Raw genomic sequence first — 19,307 nt, forward strand, 5'->3', positions numbered from 1 at the left:
AGTGAATTGCAGATCCCAAGTAGAACTGTAAAGTTGAACCATAGTAGAATGTACTTTAATGTTGGTGATTTCAATGACAGACTGTTGACGGGTTTTTGTTTTTCTCTTTTCCCCACTCTCAGACCACATTATCAGTCACAGGAGTTTTCCTTAGCCAGGTCGTTTCTACGCACATCATTGTCCCCCAACACAAAATCTTTGTTTGCCGTGGCCTCATGTTCCCCAACTCAAAGCAGAACTGCTTAGTAACACATAAAAGCCTTCAGTGTTTGGAGACTTCTGGAGGGCAGTGGATTCACACACACAGAGTTTTATTAAATGAATGAATGAATGAATAAATAAATAAACATATAAATAAAGTGTAACTTGATGGCCTCTGCTCCAGCAGTGCTGCTGTGAAATGATATTTTCTGGTTTGATGCCTTACCTCCCTCTGAAGTTTTCTTTTCTCAGCTTTCAGCTCATCTTCAATCTTCTCTGCATTATCAGCCGCTGCTTTGTATCTTAACACCTGCCCTTCAAGTCTGTTGACCTGCCGACCAAAAAGATTTTTTTTCACATTTTCACCACTTTACACTTACTGAGCACTTGTTTCACAGCTAAAATGCTTTACTAGTAAATAAAAGCATACTGTAAAACATCTGAGCAAATCATTTAAAGAAACAACTTTAGTTTTCTGTTCTTACTGCTTTATACAGAGCATATGGCCCATATACATATCTGTATGCATATATGAAAGTATAAACAAGACTCAAACAATGAAACTGAAGTGCACATTTACTTGTTGAGGGTTTCTGACTAAACAGTCTTTCATAGAAAGTGGACATATACGGAATAAGTCAGTGTATTCATTAGCTATATTTGTATATGTATTTACAAATGTTTTATTGCAGTTGCTATGCCCTTATATTAAAATATTACATTTTTACAAAAAAAATTCTATTTAATTAAAGAAAATGATAGGTATGCCATTGATTATCAGTATGACCTGTAGTGTGGACACTAGGTGCACTAGATGTACATAATAAAGAGGGCAATGGACATAAATTACATGCATGACATTAAAATATTTCATCAAATATATTCTCAGAAGACTAATTACTTATTAATGATTATTGGAAGAATGCAAAAGATGTTGAATTTAATGAATATGAACTTACATTTTGTTCCATTGTACCCATTTCCTGTTCTGCCTTTGACAGCTTGAATTTATATTCACTAATTTGTCTGTTGGCGTCCCCTACAAAAGACAAAGAGCATATGATATATGTTAGTATTAGTGTCTCCTACTCGCAGCCATAAACTGAACTTGCAAAGCTGTTTCTACTTCAGAAAAATATTTACACAATGTGTTTAAAGTTCCAAGCGCATCTGAGTGCTGTAGTAGATTTGTGCAGAATAAAGGCAACTGGACAGCAACAATGCAGGTTTTGGTGGACACTATGTCCCTATTTCCATATTCTAGATTTTTCAATTAGGTGAACTTTTAAACGCCAACCCCCCCACGAAGAAGAATTTCAAAGAAAACACAAAATAGGTAAGGAAACTGTCACTCTAAATTTGATTTTTTTGCCTTATAAATATAATTTTCTTACTTTTATGTGTTGAAAAGTAGTGTGTGCTTGAAATTCATTGATTTGGATTTGACCTTTTCACTTAAAAAAAAGTGACATTCTTAATGGCCAGAATTGTCATTTTAATATTTACAATTTATCATCTGGGATACTTATTTTTAAGATTCATAAATATTACCCAAATCAGTTAATATTTAAAAATTTTAGTTCATACATAAACAGTATCTCTTTATTTACACCGACCTCCAGAATTACTGGCAAAGGTGAGAAAAAAAAAAGGCAGCAATCTTCATGTTTACAGATGACTAAGGATGTTTGGCCTTCATCCCACTTTATATTTATATCCTAGTGAAACAGGAAGCTATGGATGGCCAAGAGTACTTGACAAAGGTCAAATATGAATGTGTCAACTCCATTTTATTCATAAGAATTTCATAAGAACTGAAGGGAGCCAAAGTTTTTCCCTTGTATTTTCAGTGCAAGACCTTTTCATGGCTTCTGTTGCTCATGTTTACCAAGGGTGCCAATAATTCTGAAGATCACTGTACCTATAATAAACATTCATTCACATTCATTTAAACAGTCCCAAATGGCCGCTGCTCAACATCATTTGCGCTAGAGATTAACATATTAAAATATTTAGTTCACTGTTCATCACTGTTATTAAATGACAAAAAGTAGTTTTTAGGTAGTGAGTACATTAAGTATAAGATAATACTGGTAAGGTAAATGGTATGGAAGCCAAAACTATACGAATCCTAATTATAAACATGCACCTTCTTTAAACCATTCTAAAGGTTATAATACAAAGATGTTATATATCCAAGGTGTTGTATTTGTTCGTTACATTATGGTTTCTGTTTCTCTATATAGTATATAGTATTCCAAAGCATGAACTTTTATTCAAGCTACAAACATTGTAGTCTTAACCACAACAGGTTTCAACAACAAAGCCCTTTAAAAAGAATAGTTATTGTTAATATAAGGTAAAAGTTAAAAATTAAAGTTATTGCTGGTTCAGTTGAATGCATCATAAGTTCGTGCCAAGCATCCATGCCACCTTGCCTCAACAAACTGCGCAAACAAACTGCACTTGAGCTTTAGACAGAAATAACCTATATTATCAGATAATAAGAAAAATGCTCGGTGCACATTTGACGATAACAGGTGGGTATACCACAAACGTACAACAAGTTTGATGAATCATCTCAAATATGTACAGTGACACTTCCTGGAGTACCACCAGTCTCTGGTGAAGACGATGCTAAAAAACAGAGCTCAGAGCCACAAACTTGTCTGTTATGGTGAGTTTTGACTGTGATGGAGGACAGCAACACTGGTGCTGCTGCCATCACAGTCACTCCTAGGTAGAAGTGTCTGGCGCAGGGGTGAAGCTGAAAAGATCTGTAGCTCCAAACGCGCCTCAATCATTCACTCTACTCTCTGTAACTTGACAGAGCTCCACTCGGCCTGTGCGTTGCTGCTCTCCATGATTAAAAAAATAATATGTAAATATAATAAATAAAAACTACTAACTAAAAGCATGATGGTATTAAATAAAATGATACCATTAATTCCAATTCATTACACCCTTAGCATCAACATGACTCATAAAAGCTGTATTTGAACGAGAGGGCTACAATCACAGTTTCTATAGCAACATACGACACGAGAGCATCTGAGCTTCAGTCTGAATGTTAATACACTGTTCTTGCTGCTTTATATATGTCATTTAAAAAAATCAGTTATATTTAACCTATTTTTCTATATCTTGGAACCAGAAACATTTGTGAATGTATATATAAGCTGTGAATGAGTAAGCTTACTCTGCATTTCGATTAAGTGCAAGTCTGTGCCATTTTCCATCCGTTCTCCGTCTGTGTAAACACTTTCCATCTTAGAATGTTTCTGTCGCTCTTCCTCCAGCTGCATTTTCAGTTTCCTGATCTGTGAGATGTCAGAGACGACAAGTTCAGCTGACAGCACGCACTCTTCTAGGGAAAGTTACACTAATTACATTTCATAAAACATTTGCATCTTCTTACTAATCCAAACAGCATTTTTACTGGCTTTGCGCACAACAACACATACATACCTGAGCTAAAAGTTCATCTTTCTCCTCAGCAAGTTTTCGTAGCCGAACATCTGTTGTATGTAGGGGGGGAAGGAAAGTGTTTATGAACATATGAACATAAGTAACCAGACACCCCTTCAAATGAGTGATTTCTGCTACTTTAAGGTGCATGTGTTGCTGAAACATGCATTCAACTGCACACACACACACACACACTCCAGATTGTATAATCTACACAGAAAAGCACTGAACTAACCACCAACAACTATCCACTAATGCTGTGTCTGAACATCAAATCCTCATAGCAATGTTCCAACATCTAGTGTTAAGCCTTTCTAGAAAAGAAGAGGCAGTTATTGCAGGGGGTCAAACTACATATTAAAACCCCCGATTGCAGAAAAAGGGCAGGTGTCCATAAACTTTTGGACACATAGCGCAGTAGCTTCTTTTAAATCATGCACATGAGAGTCTGGCCTACATACTGTGTGGCTGACAAAACTGGCTGATATTAAGATCATTACCTACCACACAAAGGATCTTGTTGTACACTAGACACTTCTAATGAAAAATCACTCATTTTTAAGTTTCACGTTTTTTTACAAGTCTGTACAGAGACGGCTACGCAGCCACCCACTGCTGACCTTTATGACTGCAACACAGGCTAAACCTGAACAAAAAAATACCATCACAGTTAAAATAACAAGCATGAATGATGTATTCAATCCTAACCTTTAGCATAAGGATAACGTGCCAAAACAAAAAAAATCAGCACAAACCACACTCACACTAGACATCTGCAGTTCATACTGCCTTGCAAGCACGCATGACCAAAGCTGGTCCAAAAGACTGGGGACGAAAAAAAAAAAATCCTCCATTTTGGTGCAGTTAGCAAGCGAGCTAGATAACTAACCATCAACAGTAAAATCACAATCGTGAACATGACTGTTTTACATAAGTAAATACCCTTTAAAGGTCAACACAGCCAATGCAGCATCACTACTGCTCAAAAGATGCAAATTCCTGTGTTAAAGTTAACTAAAGTTTTCACCCTGGAAGTCTGTGACTAGAAATCACTAATCACAATGAATTTCCATTGAAATTAAAGGAATTCACTCTAAAAATTTTACCTGCAAAAGCTAGTGTGACTGGGCCTTTAGGATAATGTCAGAACACAAAAGAACTGTACATGTAGAAAATTGATAAAGTAAAAAAGGAAAACACAGAAATCAATAGAAATCAACAGAAACCAACAAAACGGCTAAGACTTACCCAGAGGTCCATCTCCAGCCGACTCCAACATATGTGCAGCTTCCTGTGTGACAACAGTGATCCCTGAGGTGGGGGGCTCGTGGTTGACATCACCGTTGGGCGTACCCTCAGGAATGATGACCAGCCCGTGTTTCTGCAGGGAGCAAAATGATGAAGACCAAACAGAATTAATAACCGTTGAAGTGCAAGCACTTTTTTTTGCGCAAGCAGTCCAGTTTTTTGCTTGCTATGAACAGAATCATTACATTGTATGTTGACTCTTTAAGATTTAAAAAAAGCTTCTTCACATTTATACATCTCATTAAAAAAGTTTTATTTCTAAAATGTATGAACTGGGATTAGCATTACACAAAAATATAACATTTATTTGTTAAAAATTTATTGAAAGGTTCTACAGAAAACCGAAAGTGGCCATGGCTTCGCTCCAAAGAACCCTTTTTGGTACCTTTATTTTTGAGTGTACAGATTGTGAGTGAGTCACAGGGGGGGGAAGTAACATACAAAAACAGGTCATTATGAAATGTCCTTCCTAGGACAACAGTAGCATTTTGTCCTTTGCTGGATTTCACAGTCTCCATCACTGACCTACCTCTACTGCTTTGGATTTCCCCTTGAGGTCAGCCAGCTCATCTCTGAGCTCGTCCCTCTCATTCCTAATGCAATCAAAGTACTCTTTCTGCCTCTCTAAGGCCTGGCCGAACAGCAGGGCAGGAAAAGAGAGAAGAAGCATGAGGACAAGTGAAGAAGGAAAAGCCACAAAGACGCAGGCAAGACATAATGGTCAGCATGCACAGAACAAAAGCAGGTTCATATTCTAATGCACACAAACAGTTACAAGCATAGAAAGCGAGCAAGAACAAGATGGCAATGCATGACTATTCAGGCAATGAGAACGAACCCTCATACTGTATCAATACAACTGGCTGGTCTAAGATGTGAAGAAGAAAGCAGAGAATGAAATATAAAGTAGTTCAAATCTAACTCAACAGGCAAAAATGGGCAGAACGATAAATTCTCTTCAACTGTAATTTAATGTTAAACTTGCTTTTAGGACAGTAACAGTAGATAAGGCAAACATGCTTTGTTGACTTAAGGTAAAGGGACACTCCAGGCAAAATAAAACATTTTCCCATTGCTAGATCTGTTGTAAAATGCTTATTCCCATCCTACAGCTGTGCTGCAGCAGTCTCTAGAGTGAGATTGTCTGGTTTAAGCTTTAAATATTAGGAAAACCCCTAAAGAAAGAAAAAGAAAGATGAAGATTTTGTTCCAAAAGCAATGATACCTCGGTTTGGCTTCTTTACTCATTTTGTGCTAAATAAAGATTGGTCATGATTGGCTGACACCACGGTTTTAGGCTGGAATGCCCCTTTAAATCAAGAAAAAAAGCACATTACCACCAGCTGGGATGGTGGCGGTCGTCTGCTAATAATTTATTAATACACTCCTAAACTGCATAAACACAAACTAAACTTTAATACACTGCAGCAAAATGTTCTGCATGCATGTGCTCACATTTGGTTTGAAGCATCTGGTTACCAAGTACTTTAAAATAGGATGCAGGCTACTATCCAAGGACAGGATGCATCAGACTGCTAGTAATATACAGTTGTGAGAAAGTTCATGAACCCTTTGGAATTTTCTGGATTTCTGAATGACTCCTGGAATGTGATCGGACCTTCATGTAAGTCATAATACTAAAAACAGCACTGTAACTGTTAAAACACTACAAACATTTTACAGCACTGGATCCATATAAACGGTTGAATCAAGCAAAAAAAATAATAATAATAATAATAATTTTGAAATTCTAGGGTATTTCTTCTGTTTGCTCTGCTGCTGATTCACCCCAGTGTTTCTAAGAGGGAGATCGAGAGTGGTCTCATCTTTCTACAGGCAGCATTTTTACTTTCTGTACTTTCCATGGTAAGCTCCCAAGGGCATGGTAAGCTCTCTCTCTTGTTAAGTGTTTTCATAAGACAAGACAAAGTATAGCGATGCACCAACTTTTGGCCACCAAAATATTTCAGCCAAAAAAGGTCAAAAGTGGCACTTTTGGCTTCATCTGAAATAGAAAAAATGCAGAAAATTTTGGTCTGTAAAAAACCCAAAAGACTGTAGTCCATATGACTATAATGAAGTGTCAACATCTTAAAACTTAACAAATCATTTGAATTATAATGACTTTATAAGACTAACTAGATCATTGTCTTGGATGACCAACTGTTCTCTGTTGTCAAGGACAATGGATACTGTAGTATATTCCGAGGGCTACAGACTAATCATTTTAGTAAGTATATTTTATAGAAGTAAATGTCACAAAAAAAAAGAAAAAAAAAGAAAAAAAAGAAAAGATATGGCAATTAATGACCAGGATGAAGATCAGGTCACAAATCCAGAAGTGTTCAAGTAGAAATCGAGATAACAGTTCACAAACTTTTTCAAACAGCTGTAAATGCACACAAGAACTGGCAACCAACTGCAATAACGGCAAATTAGAACATGCATATGGTTCTCTCCAACTCATGTTATAGTTCTCAGTGAAGTAGCAGTCTATTATTTCTCATCATTTTAAAAACTGCTATCCTAAAATCATACCGCAATCTTTTTGTCCTTCCAGTTAACAGTTTCCTGCAGGTCAAACACCTCTCTCGTGAAGTTATCTAACTTGACCTTAATGTTCTGGTTCTCCTAGAATGGCATGATTCAAACAGAAAGCCATGAAGCCATGGAGTGAAGCAGGGGAAAGAAAGTGGACAAAATCAAGACAGAGACAATGAAGAATCAATACATTAATGGCAGTAAAACACAAGACAAGAGACATAATTGAAAGAAAGCCTACTAGAAAGTAATGAATGTGACAGCATGTGGACCTGAGCCCTCTACCTCTCGTCATTTGGTCAAAAACCCTTGTGCAACTTTGATATCATTTGTGATTAAGCCAAAAAGGGGGATTCTGATGCTTCCAAGCGTAGAAATGAAGTAGAAATCTCACCTCAATAAGTTCATCACGCTGACGGATCCCCTCTTTTAGCTCTTCTTGTTTATGCAGCAGGACTGTACACGTATGCTTTTGCCTCTCTAATTCCTGAAAGTCAAGAGAAACAACAATTTTCATTTAAATTCTCAACAATTAGATTTGTTTATTGTCAAATTTCTAAGTAGCACTGCATTACATTTCAACCCAAATTATTTATGAAAACCACAGGTGGTTATTCACTATGCTGTAGAAATTATTACACTGTTAACATTCTGTTCTGCTTTAATGCTGTCACAGAGTTCAAAATGATAGTATACAAGATTTCTGTTATCATTCGTCAAGAGTTTGTTCTTGCTCTAACTAGCTAGTTCAATAATTACTTAATTTAATAAACCATATCACATGGTTTCTGACACTGTATGGCATACAGTTATGTATAAAAATGGGCAAAAGTACATACAAAATTTAGGTTTCAAGGTGACTGCAACTACAGTTTAATCTAAGTGACACACATAGCCAAAAGTATGTGCATAAAATCAAGATTATAGCCATACAGCTGAGTGACTTTCAACATGATATTGTCACAGGATGCCAGCTTTCCTGCAAGTCTGTCCAGTTTCTGCCCTGCTAGATCTGCTCTGGTCATTAATTTTAAAGTGAAAACATCTAGGAGCAGTTCAGCTCAGCCACAAAGCAGGAGTCCACACACGCTCACAGAACGGGACCACCTAACCTCATTAACAATACTTCACCATCTAAGTCTGAAGGAATAATCTGGGTTTTGCACAAGCCAGGAGAACACTACCTGCCCCAATGCAGTCCCAGCTGAGGAATAATAGTTTTTCATGGTTTGGGTCCCTTAGCTCCAGTACTACAGCATACAATGACATTCTAGACAATTGCATGCTTCCAATTTGGCAGAAATTATGCAATTCCATAATAATGAATAGATTGGAACAAGAAGTTCAGCAAGCACATATGGACATGTCTACTTATCTCTGGCCATGTAGTGTACCTTTGTCCATTTTTATAGATAACAATAAGTCAGAGTGTCAGAAACCACATAAGCAAGTTAAGTAGTTTCAAATTAAGTCACACACTTGTGATGTCAGTCATGCGGTTTGCACAGCTCTAATGGGAGGCTATAAGTTAACATTACGTGTTAGCCACATTAGCCTTGCAGCTCCAGTGCAAAACCAAAGATGCAAACTTTGTACACTAAACATAACTTGACTGACTGACTGCATTCAGGGGTAAGAGACAAGTTTGTATAAAATACATTTTTGGCCCGACTATTGCTAGTGATGTGTTATGAAGTCCAATTATGAACGAAGTAACACATAATGGTGAAAAGAAACAAATTGCATGCATAACTAATGATTCACACACCAAACCCAACCTTTGCTCAGACCATTGTATTGAAAAGCATATATGTACCTTTGACTTCTCCTCCATTTCTCTGCGTAGTTCTGACATTTGCTCCTCCATTTCCTCGATAACGTCCTTTAGTGTATCCACCTGGTAGATGAGGTTTGCCTTATCGTTGTCAAGTTGTGCATTAGATACCATGGCCTTCTTATACTTCTCTTCCACTTCAGACAAGGATTCCTACAAGAAAGTACAAGAATTCCCTATTAATTAATATGGCACAACATTGTTTTCTAGGTGCTATGACTATAAAGGTTAAATAAAACAATACAACCAGTAAAAAAATACCGTTATCACTGCCCCTCAAATTGAAGGTTTGGGAAAACTGTAATTATAAAGAGCACAACTGAACAGAATCAAAAAAGTTTAGTAGAGTCAAGTATAGCGTGAAAACTAGCTAAACATGCAGGGTCCTTTACGCATAGAAAACAGTGTAGACATTTACATGTTTTAAAAGTATTTGAAATGGGGCAACTTCACCCTTCTTCAAATACTTCTACTGAAGTTGCATCTAAAGAAAAAAAAGTTAAAAGCCTTTTTGTCAGGTTTGTTTGTCTCGTTTCTTATTAAGATTTACTAGGTGGTGTTTTACAGTCAGAATTTATTCCAGAGCTTATCGTGTCCAGACTGGCCCAAAAAAGAACAGCGAATGTGCAGTTAACAACACATAACTGTCCAAATGAGAGTTGAATAACAAAATAGATTAAAAGTCTCCAAACTCTGAGGTAGGCATGCCACAACTAGGTCAAAAACCAGGTCAGAAATCTCATCCTCCTGAAAAGGAGTAAGTGTAGCATCAGATCATGTCTCTGGCAGTACACTACAACAGAACAAGCACATACACTGCATTACGGTTATTTCAGGCCTAACCAGAGCACTGATCTTGCCACCGATTAGGTTAACAGGTTGGTTTTAAAAACCAATTCAGAATTACAGTTTCATGCAGGGGCTCATGCTTTCACACAAGAAAAATAGGGCTGTCACTATCGAATGTTAGTAATTGAGAAATCTTAACCTGATTAGGTTGATAATTGGATAATCAGAGACAAAAAAACCTACAAAACAAAAAATAAGTCACTGTTGAAACGTTGAGAAGGAAAAAAAAATTAACTGAAGAATTGAGTTTAATTGATCAATTGTGACAGCCCTAAAGAAGAGTGCCAAAATCAGGGGGGGTGGAGGCTTTGGGTGGAGGCTTTGGGTGGGGGGTTAGTGGGATCACACTCCACAGAGAAGAGGAAGAGAAGGCATGCACTGAGCTCAGGCCCCTCTACCTTCAGCTCTTTAAGCCCCTGCATGTATCGCCCCTCTACATCCTGAATCTGGTCCTTTAGATCATAGATGTCCTGTTGAGGAGATTGGAGGAGTGACTGGGGTGAATGTGAAAGGAAAAAGCAGGAGAATTATGGAAGAACCTGGCACACGCGGTCATTCGAACCACTGCATCCAAAGACTGCAAGTCTATTCATTCACATACAGTGGTACACACAGACATAGTACCAGGGCTTGCACAGACTTTAGCCCTGAGCTACTGACAGAACAGCATGACATACAATACACAGGCACCCACAGCCAGCATGAAAATGAAGAAAATCCACAAGTGTTTTCCATGTTGAAGTAAATATCTATTTCTCAATGTCCTCCAAACAAACCTTCTTAAAAAGGCCTCAGCTTCCCTGTAAAATTTACAAAATGTCCACTAAAATTTTCATTTAAAAATCTTCATTAGACATGTAATAAATGCCTATGTTAACTGAATTTGGCCACCCTGTCAATATCACACATCATACACATTTGAGAAGTAGTTGGCCTTTTTGATGGTTTTGTGTTGAAGCAGGAAAGAACAGAGCACACTCTGTTGCAATGGTTTTTGATAAAATAAAATAAAAAGCAAGATTAATTATTTCTTTTTACAACCATACACATCTTCACTACATAATGCAAACTTTGTACATTTTTTTTTAACAATTTAGTTAAAACTGAGTGGAAATGCTAGAAAAGTCAGCTAAATTTAAGTTTTCTTGACTACTACTTGACTGCTTGTGTTTAGGCAGGTTTCTACAAATATCTGTATTTACTATTGTCAGACTCAACCCTGTATGTTCAGCCACTCCTTAATTCTTCAGTGTAATCACAACAAAATGTATATGTCAGTTTCATAGCAGCTACTAAAGAATTTATAGTAGTTATCACTATTAGAGCTAGGCCTTCAGTTTAGGCCATAAATGTCAAAACCTGGTGAAAAACAACAGTGGGGAGAAAAAAAAAGAACACCTCTACAATAATGCTAAATTCTGTAAGCACCCCTACAGCATGTTTGCGGCAAGCTAATGGCGTTGCATTTGAACATTTGTTGGCCATTCTAGATTAAACATAAACAGTTAAAGCTTTTAAAAAAACAATTCCATGTTTTATCTGTGGTGGGGAAATCAAGACAGCAAAATTGGCCTTGCTGTCTCTGGGTGGCCCTCTCACCCCCAATACTCAGTGCAATGCTAGCCAACATGGGTATCTATTAGCTGATGTAACAGAATTGGTAGTCAACATTCCCCTCCAAGCACACTGAGCTGTCCAAAGATGTTGCTTTAGCAGCAGTTTAAAAAAGATGTGAGGGCACTTCACGTCTCGAAGGAAGAATGTGCAAAACCCTCAACCTCCCAGCTTGGAAGCATCGTGTTACAGAAGATGATCTAACTAGTAAGTGGAATTGGCATTGACTGAATAAGAGTAAATTGAGTAAACAATAAGAACAAACAAATAAATCAATAATTTTATAAAAATTGGTCCCAGTCATTGTAAAATGAAACCTGATTGGTTGCTTATTATGATGGTCATTAATCTGACATGTTAGGCCTTTAGTTCAGTTCCTGAGGTCAACAATGGGAGAGCTAGCTTGGCTGTATATACCTAGATACTAGGGAAGAAAAACCTGGTTAGATCATTTCCATTGGTCGTTTTAAGAATGTCACACTTTCGTGAAAAATTTTGCAAACTTAACACAGAAAATACAGAATTACAATGTTAACAAGAGTTTAGAGTGATTATTCTTTTAAATTAAATTGACCTAAGACTTGGAAACATATGCCTAGAAGACCCTGAGGGCTCCCAAATGGTAGATATTGAGTATCATAAGATTGTAATCTTAAGAGTAAAATAAGGCTAAGACTACAAAAGCGTAGGATCAAGTTTTTTTTAAATAACTCATGTGCATGAATTTAGTTCATGGATAGATTTTGCTTCAGTTGAAATTTTTTGTTGACTACATATTATTGTATAGCCAATAAATAATAATAACTGGAAAACACCACGAATGAGAATGAGAAGCCAAATCTTACCCTCAGTTCACTGAGAGAGGCATCTGGGTCAGCAATAATACTGGACATGTCCCCACTGCCCCGTCTGGAAGAGGTGCCTCCCAGGGAGGCCAGAGACGCAGCAGAGAGGCCTGGAGTGGCACATCGAGAGGACGGCTGCAACACACAGGGTTACAGACATCAGTCAACAGATACTAGATGTTTAAAAAACATTGAGTATCTAAAAATACTAGATGTTTTTTAAACATCTAGAAATTAACATGTTCTACAGCAACTGATTGTTTTGGGCGCTAACAATAATAATTTACACAAACTACTGAAGAAACAAATCTGAATACATAAAAATGAAATCTCCCCAACCCCTTTAAAATCTGCACGATTCATATGAATAGTATATTCATCCTTTAAAACGGTGAATGTATGCTTCTTTCTGATGAAAACAACTTGAAGTCTAAAACAGCTAGCTGATTATACATTATATTATACTATACAAACAGCAGATTTACTAAACTACACTACACACAAACTTTGTGTGTAGTCATTGTCTGATCAAGGGTACTAATAGTTTAACAAAGGCATTAATAATCCCAGAGATAAGCCCTAACATGACCTCGCCCAAAAATTAGAGATTTGTACATACTCACCCGACTGAAGGAGTCTGAGTACTGCTTGTCACACTTCTCCTCCAACTACAAGAAAAGGGAGAAAATAATAATCAGCACATATTTTCAGCTTGAGAATCACAAAACTGTAGCACCTTCTACCTGCAAATAAGAAAGGAATTAGAGCGGAAAGTGGAAAGTGGATCATTTTATGTTTCCAGACTGCATTAATTCTTTAAATACACCACAAAAAAAAAAGCTTCTAAGACACTGGGGTAAATGGGATTGCATCTTTACGACTGTCATGATACCAGAATTTTAACTTCAATACGGATACCAGGTGAAGCATCACAGCAAACTCAAACCAGAACAAAATACCAACAAATTGTGAACATTAGATAAATATGATAATAGTGCATCTTTGCCTATCCATTAGCATGAGCAATTTGATTTGCTTACAGGCAGAATACATCATCAACACAGTGTTAGCATCTTAAATAAAGAATTAAAAGTAAAGAAATGTTAGAACTGAAACTTTAAAACCATTTAGAATATCATCACTCATGTCAACAGTAAGAAATTTCAGTACTGCAGAGATAAAACAGGGAAAATATGCAGTACTATGAAAACAACGAGACATGTTAGATGTTTACATGCAATTTCAGTCATTGTGGGTTATTAAAAACACTGCAAGCTAAATTATGATCTTCAAATTTATATACCTACAAACTAACACAAACACAGGAGTATCAAAACCAAACTTACAATGTCACTTAACATTATTCAGTTATGAATACACAACACCTCTAGTTTGAAATAGGGATGGACATTCACTACTGTTCACAAGTTTGGAATCACTGTTCAAAAGTTTGGAATCAGTGTTTTCAATAACATACCAATTTTGTTGCAGATACATTTCTGAAATTATTTTAATATGATGCTGTTTTATATGCAGAAAATACTTTATAATACTTGATCATGAAAATGACCCCATAATAAATGAGAAATCTGTATAGCACTGAGAATAACCTTCCAGTAAAATTAAAATCCTAAATACCTCACACTTGAAAAGCAGTGACCAAATCTTGCTGATCAAATAGCTATGCGAAATGACTGTGATAAGAAATGTTATTATGGAATAACAAATATGATACGCGATTCCAAACTTTTGAATGGTAGTGTATGGTTATGAATAAAGGCCGCAGAAAGTTTAACATTCATTTAGCATTAGAGGCAATCACGAACTGATCATTCACTTCATTATAAGTTAATACACAATTCATTTCTGTGTTTTTTGACTACAAGCTACATGTAACTCAGTACTTAAATACTAAGCTGAGTCAGCATATTTAAACGGCAAAGCCCATCCCTAGTTTAAAACATTTTGGCACAAAACACTTCACAAAAGTGGTCAAATGCCAAAGTTATCTTGATTATGGTTAAGACCTCATGCGTTCAGACATCTTGAGACACTTAACTGTTGGAAGTTAACAGGTGACCACAGCAAGGCATGCAGCACATCAGTGTGCATCACTTACGCTGTCCAGATCTGGGATGCTCAGATCATCTAAATCAGAAACAATACTGCCTCTGCGGTTCGAGCGACTGAAATAATCAGCCGCAGTCGCGCTCACGTCAGAAATATCGGACGACTACAAAGTAAAGGCAAGTCAAAAGTGAGTGGGAATGAGAATCAAACATGTAGCTTGTGTACTTCAGTGGTTGGCCGAAGCAGTAAACGCAGTTACAGTGGCCCTTATTCAGCAAAGCTGCATGTGGTCAAATTTGAATGTAAAATGAGAACAAATTTTACAGGCAATTCTGTTACTTATCAGTTTCATCTTTGCTGTAACAGTCAAAATCCTCAAAATATAGTGGTAGATAATGGCACTTAAATTACGACTTGTTTCAATGTCGTATGATAGTTTCAGGAAGCAGCCATTAAGTACACAAATAAAGGTGCCAAAAAAGATTCTAGCAATGCAACAGAAGAACCACTTTGGGTTTCCAAAAGAATCTTTCAACTGATGGTTCTTAAAGAACCACTACTGTAAATGAAATAAGAAAGTGAAAAGAAACTTCACATTTCTTTTAAGTCTACATAATGTAAAGCTTCTATACCAATTAAAGGTCTTTCCTAGAACAATGTGTTCTTTATGGAACCATTACTTTTGAGTGTAGTTTGTATGTTATTCTGTGTGCTCCAATCTGCAATTGTTTCTATACAACTTTGATGACCAAGGGCCATTGTCCCTGCTGGCTCACCACACTATCCCTTCTTCCACGGCCGTAGCGATCCTGAGACACAGTACTGGCAGAGTCGTCATCAGAAGAGGACTGGGAGATTACAAAAAAATAATAATGATTAAAACAAAATAACCTTCAGAGTTAGTATGAGATGGGAGTAGCACAGCACAACCGCCAAACACGCCAAAATTTTAGAACAGCTCGTCATAGCACATCACACAGTTAATTAAGTAAATACAAAAATCCTCCAGTTTGTCAGCTAAATTAGACTTTGAATCACAACCATACAGTCATCAGGGTTCTAAACCTTATTCTAACACTATGAACAAAACACAAAAAACAAACATCTTTCAGCAAAGTGTTTCAACATAACTTCAAAAAGCCAGATATGTCCAAAGAGAGTTGAACACACTCTCACAGTACCATGTAGCAGACTTCAAGACCATTAGCAAGTGTTACATCAAGCTGAGTTCACTGCAGGCAAGCAGGAATTCCCATCCAAGCACACTCACCCACAACACAACCAAAACAGAATACCACTTCAAAAAAATTGGGATGTAATGGATGTAACAATGTAGATTTTAGTCTAGGCGTAGGCTTAATCTAGGTAACATAAAGGGATGTCAAGGTCACCTTAAGATAAATTAACTTTTGACACAATCCACTAGTTTTACTAGATCCTTTGAACCATTCATAGTAGTGCAGGTTGCTATGACAAAACCCATGACTGTAGTCCTCTCATTCAAATATAGCTTTTAAATAGTTTTAAAGCAACAGCGTCTGCAACTGAGCTGGACAGTGTTCATGGGTTACCTACAGAAAAATCAACAAGCAGCAGACTAACAAAATCAACAGCAAAGTGGAAAGATACAGTTCCCTCCAATGCAACAAGACTCCACAATCTGTATAAACGAGAGAGGCTACATTTGAGAAGTTGGAATCATTGAGTGTATATATGATTAATATGATATATACACACACTCATTGTTTCGAACATGTAGCTACTGTTGCCCTCATTTGCTTTCATCAGTGATGAAAATTCAATGGAAATCTGTGGAAATCAGGTGACTTACATCTTAAGGTTCATATGAGACCTGTGCACATGATTAAAATAATATGTTCGAATTACTGAAAGCAGTCAATACATCAAAATTAAGATTATTTTGTCCACTCATTTAACAAAATGCAGTACTTTAAAAAAAAAATCTTAAGGTCAAATTTGAGCAAATAAGACAAATGCAATTACTTAGCACAGAATAATGTGATTAAATGCAAAGAGTTGTTTTAATTGTTTGACAGCCCTAGTAACAAGTAACTGACTTCCATCCTGCAAAGATGTTTTGTATCTATTAGTATTAAACTTTGAGCATCCAATGATTTTGAAATTACAGACATTCAAACAATCTGGCAAAGTTGCGGCCTCTAGTCTCTCAACTGTAGAGGACACAAAAAGAAGCCTATAAGCCAAAGGTATCCAACTCAGGATCCTGAATCCTGTGTCTCATCCTGAATTGAATACCTTTGCATTAGCTGTCAGTGCTGCATGCTGGAGATGCTCTCAATGTGTCCTCCATGCTTGTTAGCAGGACTTGTTAGCAGAGACATGGAGGTGGTGCATGGTGCAAAGTGCTTACCACAGGACTACTGCGGGTAGAGCTGGCACCAGAAGAGTACCAGCTGCACTCAGAGGGCTGTGGGGACAAGGATCCCATTCAGAAGGGTTCCAAACAGTGCCTTGTTTTACAGGGTTGACATCATATCAAAATATACGACTATTCTGGATGCTAGTAAACACTTACAGCTCTGGAACTGTATGAGCCATAGAGACCATCATCACATATTGAGGCCTAAGGGCAGAAAAGTGGAAGTCCACTATTGAGCAATACCACGTCAACCAGTAAACTGCATGCTGTCCTTCTTTGAGAGGTGTTACATACAAGGTGAAATCAGAAGCAAGCTCACTCCTGTTTTAATGGCACACACAACCAAAATCCGCATTCAAACTACTGTCATAACTATATATAATGTGAAGCAATTATATAAACATTGCAGGGCCTGAGGCGGAGCTTCCCAGCATTTGAATTCAAATTTACTAGCTTAGCCTGTACCACTCAGAAATAACCAATTAATGTTTAAAAGTTTGTGCTGATTCCAATAAAATAAACAACTTCGAAGCAGAATCAGAGCTTTGTTGTTGGGATGTTTGCCAATACCGATAAGTTCACTGAACCTCAATACTGGCAAACTGATACATCAGTTGGAAGTACTACTTCTATGCTGTTTAAAAGACTGTACAGTGGCCCTAAGCAAGACAGAAGCAGAATGGCTTACTTTGACCTGTGTACACGTATTCAACTATTACACTACCAACCAGACATAACGGCCTCTTGCATGCAAAGGTACAAACTGTAAAGTACTATTGTCCACTTTCGGCATGCAAAGTATAAACTGACCAGGCTGTAGCTGCGCATCAGGCCTGTGGAGCCAGTGGTGGATGTGGCCTGTGAGAGGAGGTGTGGGAGGATTAAAGCACTGCTGATACAGCTATGAGTCTACAAACATGCATCCAACATCACATCTGCTTTTTTATACAGCATCAGGACTCATGATCATACATACAGTACTGTGCAAAAGCCTTTTATTTCACTTCCTGTCAGCACAACCATTTGCTAATCAAACAAAGAAGATGCTGGTGTTCACAATGGACTGACCACAATTGAGTCCAGACCTCAACATCATTTAATGCTTGGTATGTCTTGGATCACGAGAAACAGAAAATGCCACCACAACTTTTAAGACTGAATTCAGAGGTGTGGGAAAATATACCTGCAGATTTCTTTTCCTCAAAGAACAGAACCTATAATAATGGCGTGGACACACTAGATATTGATGACTTTTGCACAGTACTATATGTCTCACGTGTACTATATATGTATAAATACCTATATGCATAAGAACTTTCTAAGCCTAACCCTAAAATGGAACCCCAAGCTTTTGCAAAATGCACTTCACAAAGTGAACATCATTTTGTTTGTCCTAAAACTGAACAACTCACCGCTTTTCTTTCTCTGGTTTTACGAAAGGCAAGAAAAAATGTTTAAAATTGTACAAGAAAAGAAACAAAAACAGACAGACACTCATCTGTACCAATTATTTGGTTCATGTTAATCTAAACTACTAAGCTTGCCTGATCACAGAGCTTTGCAACATGTGACACAATTAAAGTGGACAAAGACAAGCGGACATATGTGGACAACAGACAGCAGTAAACACAAACCCGAGGCTGATAGGTAGAGACAGTGGAGGAGGAAGTAGGAGGTGGTTTGGAGTTCTTTAGACTGCTGTAGTTCCTTTGGTCATGATACAGTCCAGTCTAAGGGAATGACACATCATACAGTCATCAACAGAATGAAAATCTGTTCACAGTATAAGACATAATAACAGCTTGGAGAAGTCCAGGAAGTGGAACTGTGGAAGTGAAAGAAAATGAAAAAGGCCCAAATTCTTAGTTTAAGCCAAGTTATTCAACCAGAGATGATTCATTTAGTGCAGTCAGCAAGGAGTGAATCATCCATATTACAAAAAAAATGACCACGACTACAGTCCTGACCTTAAATGGAAGTGACCAAGCTCAAAATGTTGGAGAAATAAACAATATTTAGCGTGAAACTTAGTTTTCTTTTTTTAATGCAATTTAGTTGCAATGGAAAATGCACCAGCAAAACAGCAGGGCAAGCTTTTTAAAAAGAGCTATGAAAAACTATATATGTTTGCTAAAAAATTGCTCTTCACAGGCTCTTGAATTGGTCTAAATCTGTG

General features: G+C 37.2%; 1 protein-coding gene across 13 annotated transcripts in view; it reads right to left on the reverse strand.

Annotated features, from left to right (window-relative positions):
* Positions 1 to 19,307, reverse strand: part of lrrfip2 (leucine rich repeat (in FLII) interacting protein 2) — a 50,957-nt gene that overhangs the window by 1,827 nt on the left and 29,823 nt on the right. For 6 of the 13 annotated variants that reach the window (XM_036575040.1, XM_036575039.1, XM_036575043.1 and 3 more), the window contains 18 exons: positions 18,766 to 18,861; positions 17,942 to 17,989; positions 17,288 to 17,335; positions 17,123 to 17,179; positions 15,507 to 15,578; positions 14,780 to 14,893; positions 13,284 to 13,328; positions 12,661 to 12,795; positions 10,600 to 10,671; positions 9,335 to 9,505; positions 7,913 to 8,005; positions 7,516 to 7,608; positions 5,507 to 5,608; positions 4,918 to 5,050; positions 3,670 to 3,719; positions 3,401 to 3,521; positions 1,161 to 1,240; positions 428 to 532 (listed from right to left, as the gene is read on the reverse strand). In XM_036575040.1, the coding sequence (XP_036430933.1) occupies positions 428 to 532; positions 1,161 to 1,240; positions 3,401 to 3,521; positions 3,670 to 3,719; positions 4,918 to 5,050; positions 5,507 to 5,608; positions 7,516 to 7,608; positions 7,913 to 8,005; positions 9,335 to 9,505; positions 10,600 to 10,671; positions 12,661 to 12,795; positions 13,284 to 13,328; positions 14,780 to 14,893; positions 15,507 to 15,578; positions 17,123 to 17,179; positions 17,288 to 17,335; positions 17,942 to 17,989; positions 18,766 to 18,861 (1,635 nt within the window). The remainder of the gene's footprint in view (positions 1 to 427; positions 533 to 1,160; positions 1,241 to 3,400; positions 3,522 to 3,669; positions 3,720 to 4,917; positions 5,051 to 5,506; positions 5,609 to 7,515; positions 7,609 to 7,912; positions 8,006 to 9,334; positions 9,506 to 10,599; positions 10,672 to 12,660; positions 12,796 to 13,283; positions 13,329 to 14,779; positions 14,894 to 15,506; positions 15,579 to 17,122; positions 17,180 to 17,287; positions 17,336 to 17,941; positions 17,990 to 18,765; positions 18,862 to 19,307) is intronic. The other 7 variants (XM_036575047.1, XM_036575048.1, XM_036575041.1 and 4 more) reach the window with 6 other exon arrangements.

The sequence above is a fragment of the Colossoma macropomum genome, unplaced genomic scaffold (assembly GCF_904425465.1).
Source record: "Colossoma macropomum unplaced genomic scaffold, Colossoma_macropomum, whole genome shotgun sequence".
Lineage (NCBI taxonomy): Eukaryota > Metazoa > Chordata > Actinopteri > Characiformes > Serrasalmidae > Colossoma > Colossoma macropomum.